The sequence below is a fragment of the Magallana gigas genome, chromosome 5 (assembly GCF_963853765.1).
Source record: "Magallana gigas chromosome 5, xbMagGiga1.1, whole genome shotgun sequence".
Lineage (NCBI taxonomy): Eukaryota > Metazoa > Mollusca > Bivalvia > Ostreida > Ostreidae > Magallana > Magallana gigas.
In genome coordinates, this window is record NC_088857.1 from 9,691,139 (window position 1) to 9,701,454 (window position 10,316).

Here is a 10,316-nt window from a genome sequence, read left to right on the forward strand (position 1 = left end):
TTCACTCCTTCCGTGATCTGCACTTTATATCGATTTATTTAAGTAAACAATTGATTTCTTCAGTAAGGGAATGTAAATATAAGCATTGAATGATTTATTTTTGACGTCGTCGTGTCAATAACTTCCGTCAGGTGAGCAGACAAATTATCATAACGCGCTAACGCGCGTTATTCAATTTGTCTGCTCACCTGACGGCAGTTATTGACACGACGACGTCAAAAATAAATCATTCAATGCTATAGTGATCAGTTCGGCGATGAATTAAAGCCGCATAAGGTACCGGTGTGTAGCCTATTCTTGAAGAGACAATTAATTCTCGAAATAACTAAAAATCATCATCCGTGGGGGTGGATTGAGGAAAGGGATGGTATTTATAGTTTACCGTAGTTTAGTTTTAGCTTCAATTTCAATGCATGCTCATTTTCTTGATTTTCACCTCCACTTACTGCATGCTCTTAAAAAAAGTGTGTAACTTGAATTTTAATGAAATGTCTGCTGCAAGGAAAAGTGACCCCCCCCCCCCCGTCTTTTTTTAAAAGAATGAACGAGCTGTTAGTACAAAAGAAGAAAAAACATCTGATAATGTTTAAATTTATCACGTCATTCCCTAAAATTAATGCAAAGAAGGCATCTTTCCGCCGCCATCCCCGTCGTAAATTTCGTTCAAATGAATTTTCCCGGAACGACTTACCAAGACACTGACAACCGGAAGTTTAACACAAACCGCTTATTTTGAAAAGAAAAATACAATATTAGATGTACATTGATGTAGTTTAAAATAGTGCTGTGTTGAAACGTTAGCTAAACAGTATTTAGCCAGACATATGTAGTTGTAGTATTGTTTTCGATACTTATATTCATTATTGAAAAATGAGAAGTTGTTTGAAATGGTAAGTGTACTTCAACGAAGTGGTCTAACATAGATCATAGATGACCATTGCTTATGCATGTCGTATCCTCGTTAGAGAATAGTTTTTTGCGATAGTTGCCTTTATATTAATAACATAGTTATATGCTACTTTGACCTTTAATATATATTTTACACAACTACTTTTCAAAATATTAGCTGCACATATTGTGGATATTTACTTCTTAAATCTTGCCATAGCATGCTTAACGTTATCTTTTAAAAAATATAGGTGAGCTAGCGCTGTAGCCAGTTTTATTTAAGCAAAGGAAGTTTTGTTTGGCTTGACTAAACAGCCATTGTTCTTTGCTTTCATTTGTGATTCGGCATAAATTTTCCCGCATAATGTCGTTTCTTTGCTAAGATTTTTTTCAGTAGGACTCAAGTTAAATTGACCAATGAAAAATAATTTATCTATGTGCTTTAATGTAAGATTCTCCTGCTTTAATGTCATTTCTTCATTTGTAACAATCGGGCTTTTCCGTCAAAAAATGAAAAAAATTTAAAGAATATGATGTAAGTGTGGTACTGCATTGTATCAATTCATTCAATTGCTTCTTGTCTTTACGATATACTCTTAAAAGATATCCTGGTTTTTTCTGGAGCTTACTTGAATTATCTAGGAAGGTGGTACTAAACTACTAATATAACTGTAAGGAATGCTAGGTTTTACCAGTTGATCTCTACAATCTTGGCATTAATATATGAATTCAGTTTATCATGTACTTTTATGTGTAGGTTAGAAATCATAAATTGAGAACCTTCAGATTTTGGATAATATTTCTTTTTTTATGATAAAAGGAAATTGTCATAGAACAGTCTATCTACAACAGTTTTTCCAGAATGCCCGACCATGAAGTCAAGCAAGTGTATTCCAGAAATATGGACTAATGTAATTGCTTGTGCTCATGAGTACTAGCAATAATTCGTATGTAATGTCAGCATTTACAGATTTGCAGTTTTACAATATATTGAAATTATTTTTGTTTACCTGTAGAGAAGAAGTCAAGCACCTAGCCAAAGGTGTGTGATACCAGTTTCATCCCAGAGAAATGAACAAACAAAACCTGTGGTGAGTACTTGAAAAAGAAGAAATTACAGGGATTTTTGTCAGCCATATCCCTATAAACCCCTTCAAGGTTACTACAGGACTGCTATTTTGCATAGCAAATTCATATACCGTAATTTGGCAAAGTTTGAGTTGGTATACATGGTATATGATTGAATGATTAATAAACAATTGTTGTTACTACATCATGTACATATTTCACCATATTACCGATATATTAATTTCATTTGCCTAGCAAAAAAAAAAAAGCAGAACTTTTGTTACTGTGAATGGGTCTCTTCCTCAGGAAACAAAGTTCACAATTTCCTTCTGCAAATTAAAATGATGGTAAAACCCTGACAAGAAAATTTTCTTTGACATTATTTATGTAACAGATGACAGTGTCTGCAGTTACAGAAACAACAGAAGAGGGAAAATTAAGGTTTTATTGTAAAATAATTATTTTCTGCCTGAATATTTTAGTTTTTTTATTTTATCAACATACAGGTAAAGAAAGCTCGTTATGATGACCAAAAAGAAAGAGATGACAGAACTCCACTATCCACAATTACAAACATGCCACTGCTCAAATACCCAGATGCAAAGGCTCATGTATGTACAGAAACTCTCAAATGGCAGCTGAATAACCAAAATTTCCATTGTTGGAAACCCACCCTCAGTCTTGAATATGCTTGCTGTCAGACCATGGGCCAACTCACTTTGCTTTTCTTGTTCTTGTTCTGTTCTGTTCACTCTTTCGTGAATGAAACGCCATCAATCATATCCATGCTTACCTATGCATCTATTAACAACTGTGACAGCATATTTTTCATATTAACATGATTGCTGTTTTCATATGCTCAAAAGCAAAGATTTTCACTTTATCATTAGTGATTTGGAAAAATCAATATTTATGAAAATGGCAAAAATTTGTTGAAGTGGCCAACAGTCAGTTAGCATGTCTTGGGACTGACCATGGGTTTAATTTTGAGTTGTAATTTTCAAGAGTAAATATATGATGTTAAAATATTACAAGTACTTGGGATGGATGATTGCTTCATGTTAAAATATTGATACTTTTATTTCAACTTGGTAGGAGGATTTCATCAAGAAGATACTCTCAAAGCCATTTAAGATTCCAATACCTAATTACAAAGGTAAATTGATTTAATAAATGTTTTAGGCAAAGTTCTCTCATGAATACCAAAATTTGAGGGATTATTGACAAGAGAATTATAAAAGTGTATACAAATATTGTCACTTTTCAGGAACTTGATATTTTTCTTTTAGGGCCACTGGCAGGAAGAGTGCTTGGAATTCGACGTCAAGGCACCAGACAGCCATTGCATGACCCATTTGAAGAAGGAGCCCTTATTCTTTACTCTCCTCCAGAGTTATCTGCCCATGAGCAGTTGAAAGCAGACTTGTATGTGCTTGTATTTCACTTCACATTTTTCAGACGACATTGTATGTGAACAGATTATTGTGAATATCTTTTTAGATTTTAGTACATGTATTAATCTGTCTCCCTGATAATGCATATATTATATTGTACATTGTATTTAAAGAGACAAACAGCCAGTACATGTTGTGGTGGATCCTGTTTTATCCAAAGTTCTTAGGCCTCATCAAAGAGAGGTAGGAATAGGTGCGCACTGTATTAATTAGGACCAATGCAGTGTTTGCGCAATTATACCCCATATGCATGTATTTACAGCAAAACAGATGTTTATCACTACTAGTATTCGGCAAAGTCACTGTTACAGACATTGCATAAGAAATATATGAAAATAAGTTAAATTTACAAAAATGTCACAATACACCACTGCTGTAGAATAATTTATTGATTTTCTATAAACAGGGAGTAAAATTCATGTACGACTGTGTCACGGGCCAGAGAATTCCTGACAACTTTGGATGTATCATGGCAGATGAAATGGTATTCACTCAAATGACTCAATTGATAAAATGCATAAACCTTTTTTATTTGATGATCACCTTGGGAGAAGATGAAATAGTCATGGATCCATATATTTATGAAAGATATTTATTCACCATACTCAGACAACTTGTGACTACTTGATAACATTTATGCTTAATTTACTGAAGTACTGTTGCAAATTTGTTAAATTGGGATTGTTATAAGTGCCTGCTTCTTTTTTGAGTTTAATGGAAAATGCCTTGTTTCAGGGATTGGGTAAAACTTTGCAGTGCATTACCCTGATGTGGACTCTGCTGGTAAGAATAAACATGTACCGGATACAAAAATGTATCAAACTGAGAATAGGTCATAAGTACTGCACTGAATAAATGAACACATTTGAGATATTGATAATGTACTAAAGATTTGTTATGCAATAAAATCATGTCCTTCTTATGCTATTCATGTATAATCAGAATATTTTGTAATCAATGCATATCCCTCTTATTTTCAGAGACAGAGCCCGGAGTGCTGTCCCCTGATTGACAAGGTGGTAGTGGTCACTCCCAGCAGTTTGGTCAAGGTATAAACTTAAACACATTGTACGTGTAGTTACCATCTGTGGTGACCAGACAATGATTCTACGTATATATGTACATACTCTGTATTTAATACTGGTCATTTATGTGTTTCATGTACTTGATATCAGTGAATTGAAACAATTTTTTAGTGTTTGCATCCTACAAAGTAATCTTTTTCAACATTGTTTTTTTCTTCTATAGAACTGGTATAATGAAGTTCAGAAATGGTTGAGTGGAAAAATAAACTGTCTCGCTATAGACTCTGGAGTAAAAAAAGAAATTGATAGACAACTTAGTAAGTGAACCTTATGAAAAAAAAAAGCTGTTTTTTGAAAAATTATTGGGAAAAAAAAATTCTCTGCCATTATGCTATAGAATAGAAAACAAGGTTACATCACTATTCACTTTTTCCAGACATTTTTTATTTTTTCCAGATCAATTTGTGACTCTTAAAGGTGGAAGAAATCCTCATCCAATCTTAATCATTTCCTACGAGACATTTCGTCTCCACAGTACAGTGATGCATAAAGGAGAAGTTGGTCTAGTCATTTGTGATGAGGTTTGTTTTCGTGAATTTGTATTTACTTGTAGAATACTTTAAAATCCATTTATTTACCATACTCAGTAACCCATTTTCTTCAAGTAAAAAATATTCAGGTTCATTTCTTTTTTAATTTTATATTTATATAAAGTAAAAGAAATATAAGTAAGAAAGAAAAATATGATGGATATAACTAGGCATAAAACCTTGACTCCCAAAATCAGATGTTTTATCCATACCTGACCTTTATGGCACCTGCAATAGATCCTCTCTGACTGTCAAATTATATTTTAATGACGTGTATTTGTACCTAACAGGGACACAGACTAAAGAACTCGGAGAACCAGACATACCAGGCGCTGAATGGACTGAGGGCGCGACGGAGGGTGCTGCTATCAGGGACCCCCATACAGAACGACCTACTCGAGTACTTCAGTCTTGTCCACTTTGTCAATGGCGGAATTCTGGGTAATTCAGATTGATTCAATGAAATCATTATGTGAGGTAGTAGCCAAAGATATTAAAGACTGTTGATTGAATTAGTATCAGGGTATATTAAATACCTACCTGTAGTATAAAATTAAAATCTTGCTAAAAAATGCCCTAATATAGGTAGGGGAAACTTAGTTATAGGTGTAAGTTACACATATACATGTATTTACTTGTATGCATGTACAGTGTAAATTAACTTAAGTTTTGAATAAGTTTCATTGTTATCTTTTTTTATTGAAGGTACTGCTCAGGAATTTAAGAAGCGATTTGAGACTCCTATTCTTCGTGGTCGAGATGCAGATGCCACTGATGAAGATCATAAAAAGGGCCAAGAAAAACTACAAGAAGTAAATACATATATTCAGATAAAAATTGTTGTTACACAAATAAACTGTTTTCATCTCTTTAACTTTTTTATTTAATTGACTTTTCTTGCTAATGATCAGTTTTTATCATTTTAAATGTGATTTGGAAATTTTTCTCTCTTATTTTATGTACATCTATGAACATTTTGTTCCTTATTATACTGTATCTTTTCATGCCCATTTGGCTTAATATTGGGAACTCCAAAGAAATAAATTACTGACATTTACAAAATATTTGAGTTATTTTAAAAGTGTGACCCAAAGCATTCAAGTGATTTATAATGTATTATTTTATTTCCAGCTGGCTGACGTTGTTAACAGGTGTATCATACGAAGAACGCAAGCACTTCTAACTAAATATTTGCCAGTAAAAGGTATGGTATAAATATTGACATTGTTAATGTTCATTGAATACTATGACATTACAAACCAATCTGTAGGTTTGTTAAAGAACTGAAGAATCCTGATTAAACGCAAAGAATAATTTTTCACGTAAATTTGCAATGAGCACATCTTGTGGAATTTAAAATCTCGCTTTTATTTTTCGGTCAGATGTACACTAAATGAAATTATGATACAAATCTGGCGTGCACAATTTTATGTTCTCACAATTTGATGCTAAACGGTTGAATCGTGGAATTAAGTACTTGTGTAAAAAATAAGGAATCTACAGTATTCATTGATTAACATTTCAGTGGAGCAGGTCGTTTGCTGTCGCCTTACACAGATGCAGTCTGAGTTATACAAACTCTTAGTCAGGTCTAAAGGCTTTGAAGTGGAACAGGATGAGAAAACATCTACAACTTTGTCTTTCATCACCCAGCTTAAAAAGCTGTGTAATCGTAAGTGATATACACGTAACTATTTTGACAAAATCTGATGTAAATCAAAAAAGCACTTTGATCATTTATTGATCACAATGAATGGCAATTCTCTACATTTTGGTTTGATACACAACTCTTTAAAAACAATGAAGTTTGGTTTATAGTGCTTGTTGCAAGACTTAGAAGTCTTAGTACCAGATGCACGTATTTGCCTGTGTATTCCAGATTGTAGAATTTGTCTCAATTGCAGATCCTGATCTGATTTATGAGAAATGTCTGCAGAGAGCCCCTGGATATGACGGAACGCTGGATCTGTTTCCTCCAAATCACACAACGAAGATTGTAAGGCCCGAACTCTCCGGTAAATACATCTACAACAACTTAAAGTATTTATCTTACATACATGAAATTGATTTTTGGGAGTTATTGCTGAAACTTCTTGTTTTCATTTGATTTCTGTCATTTTCTACTTGTGAAGGCAAAGTGTTGGTACTCGATCGCTTGTTGGCTTTGATAAAGGCTCAGACCAGTGACAAAGTCGTTCTGGTGTCTAACTATACACAGACGCTGGACCTGTTTGAAACTCTCTGTCATCAGAGAAGGTGAGATGTTCCAAAAATATTGTGAGAAATTATATGAAATTTACAAAGCAAGGATGCTTTACTAGACAAAAATTTCAAAGACCAAATTTTTAAATACTGGAATTGTAAACCAAATGTTGATTTCTTTCCTGAGATTTTAAATGTTCATTATACTTTCAACTTTAAATTATTCTTTGAGTATTATTTTCCATAAATTTTTTGAATGATTGTTTTCAGGTACTTGTATGTTCGACTTGATGGATCAATGACAATAAAAAAGAGAGCCAAAGTGGTTGAGCAGTTTAACAATCCGTCAGTGAGTACATGTGTACCTAGACCTCTAATAATGTCTATTATTCATTATCATTTAACCTTTTTTGTTGATATGATTTCCAATGGGAGATTTGATTTAATATTAACAGAACAAGATTTCTCTATAAAAGTGGGAGACAAAATTCCAGTTCTGTACATTTTGGAAATAAGAACGGATATATTTTTAAAAATCATTATTTGAGATCTAGAATTGAACAAGATATCTTTTCATAGGTCTTGTAAGCATACATCAAATGTTATCTGTGCCTTATTGTAAAGCAAACATACTTATCCCAGCTCCTTTGTATCGACACTGTAGCATTAAATAAATTATTATTTAAGAAGTAAGAACAATGTTTATCTTTCTTGTACCCATATAGTCACCCGAATTCATATTCATGCTGAGCAGTAAAGCGGGTGGGTGTGGTTTGAATCTGATTGGAGCCAATCGTCTGGTGATGTTTGATCCCGACTGGAATCCAGCCAATGATGATCAGGCAATGGCCAGATGTTGGAGAGACGGACAGAAGAAGCAATGTTTTATTTACAGACTTATTGCTGTAAAATATTTGATTTATTTACAATTACAGTAAATTATTTGAACTGCAGTCAAACTTTGTTATCTCGAACTGGATGGGACTTTTTAAAAACTTTTAGATATCTGAGTATTCGAGATATCAAGGGTAAACTACTTTAAAAAAATAGTAGTTGGGACTTACAATTCACTTTGACATATCAACTGTATTAGAGATATCGAAGTTCAACTGTATTTTTCATTTCTAACATTACACAAGATTTTCAAGTAAATTTTGAATTAGATTGTGCTAAAAAATTAGACTAGAACATCAAATTGCATCTCTCTTACTGAACATTCAAATACTATGTATCAGCTAGGTTGTTTATTGTTTTCTTGGGCCAAATCTCAACCAACTCAGTCCTTTTTTTTTTTTTTATAGACAGGAACAATAGAAGAAAAGATCTTCCAGCGGCAGACCCACAAGAAAGCCTTGAGCAGTTGTGTGGTGGATAAGGAGGAAGATGTGGAGAGGCATTTTAGCCGCGAGCAGCTCCGCGACCTGTTCAAGCTGAAGGAGGACACCAGCAGTGACACACATGACACGTAAGGATTCCTTACATCTTAAAAATCCAGGAATGACATTGAGTCTCATAAAATATGAGCATTTCATTGTTGTTTCTTACTTTTGTTGTGTTTTAAATTAAATCTATAAGAATAAACTACATGTATTATTAGAATTTAAAGTTTAAACTAATTTAGGAATTCTTAGTTGAAATGGAAGATTTGCCACTAATTTCAGCCTTTAACGCATTAGATATATTACCAGTTTTATTCATTTCTTGTTTTATTAGACTCAATTTTAGTGGACACATTAATTTCTTGTCCGGGTAATTTGTGCACATGGATTGGTTTTTGTAGTAAAATGTAAAATTCCTGTACATTTGTTAAAATTTCTAAAATTAAGTTTGTTTTTTTGTTTAATTCCAGCACATAGCTTATTGTCATATCCATTCTGGGTTTTCTTATGATTAAAGCTAATTTTTCATTATTCATATCAGGGAAATAAAATTAGGACATTGAACATTTTCTTGCAAACACTGTAGATATGATTTGTTTTTGTTTCAAGGTTCAAGTGCAAGAGGTGTGTCAACAGTATTCAGGTTCGCGGCCCCCCAGAGGGCAGTGATACCAATTCCGACCTGTCTCAGTGGCACCACTCTGCCGATAAAAGAGGACTGGTGGACGTGGTTTTGAAGGGGGCGTGGGACGAAACCATCTCCTTCACATTTCATCACAAGTCACACGAAGAACAGAGGCAGACTGTCTGATCAACGCAACACATTCTTTATTATATCAGAGACTTGAGAAAAAAATGGGTAGAACCATGTGGATGAAAACTATTATGTACAGGAGAAAAAAGTGTGCTCTATATAAAAGTGAATGAACTGATAATGTTGGAGCCCATTGGATAGCTACGAATATGATGAAAGCCATTACCCCGGTAATTTGGTTTTTACATGAAGATCATAGTACATGCGTTACACATGCATTAAGGAAGGAGTCTTCTCGTTATCAAACATATTTCTTATAATAAGAAATTCATGAAATTTTGACACAGTCAAACGGATCATATTACCAAATGATTCTATCAGTTTTATCAAATTTGACCTTTTCGTTTTTGCATAAAGGTCAGGTCAAGGACACTGCCTTTTTCCTCAACGTAAAGGATAATAAAAATAAGTGTGGGTCTTTGTAGTTCTGTAGACATTTGTTTAAGATTTGAATATTCTTTTCGTCAATGAAATGATAGAATATCAGAATGTCTATCAGCTTATACTACTAAATCGGAATAAATAGTTATACTGAAATTGATATTGCTTAGCCCGCATTTCCTCTAATTTTCTTAAATTTTGAAGAAATTTTTATTATTTTTTTATGCTTCAAATAATAAAATATTTATGATTTTTATGTAAAATAAAGACTTTATAAAAAGATATAAATTGACAGAAAAGCTAATATATTGACCGTTTTATAAGAGAGAAAAACTGATTTTAGTGATTTTTTCACAAAAATCAGTGTATAGAATGGGCGCTTTAAAAAGCCTATAAAAATGTTGTTTGATAGGCAAATCATATTTTAAAAACATATTCTGAAACCCAAATATCATATCATTAGTTTACATTAGTGAACAAAATCCAACATTAATGTTATTGTTTTTAAAATGCTA

The 10,316-nt window shown here is 33.1% G+C and overlaps 1 protein-coding gene across 1 annotated transcript; it reads left to right on the forward strand.

Annotated features, from left to right (window-relative positions):
- Positions 1-706: 706 nt before the first annotated feature.
- Positions 707-9,431, forward strand: LOC105342477 (DNA repair and recombination protein RAD54-like). Its single transcript, XM_034481189.2, has 21 exons — positions 707-890; positions 1,905-1,979; positions 2,463-2,567; positions 3,052-3,112; positions 3,246-3,381; positions 3,524-3,593; positions 3,817-3,894; positions 4,146-4,193; positions 4,391-4,459; positions 4,659-4,752; positions 4,892-5,016; positions 5,316-5,466; positions 5,731-5,837; positions 6,157-6,229; positions 6,551-6,697; positions 6,930-7,040; positions 7,158-7,281; positions 7,498-7,576; positions 7,953-8,132; positions 8,529-8,692; positions 9,216-9,431. The coding sequence occupies exons 1-21, from the start codon at positions 888-890 to the stop codon at positions 9,415-9,417; spliced, it is 2,202 nt and encodes a 733-aa protein (XP_034337080.2). The 5' UTR covers positions 707-887; the 3' UTR covers positions 9,418-9,431.
- The last annotated feature ends 885 nt before the right edge of the window (positions 9,432-10,316 follow it).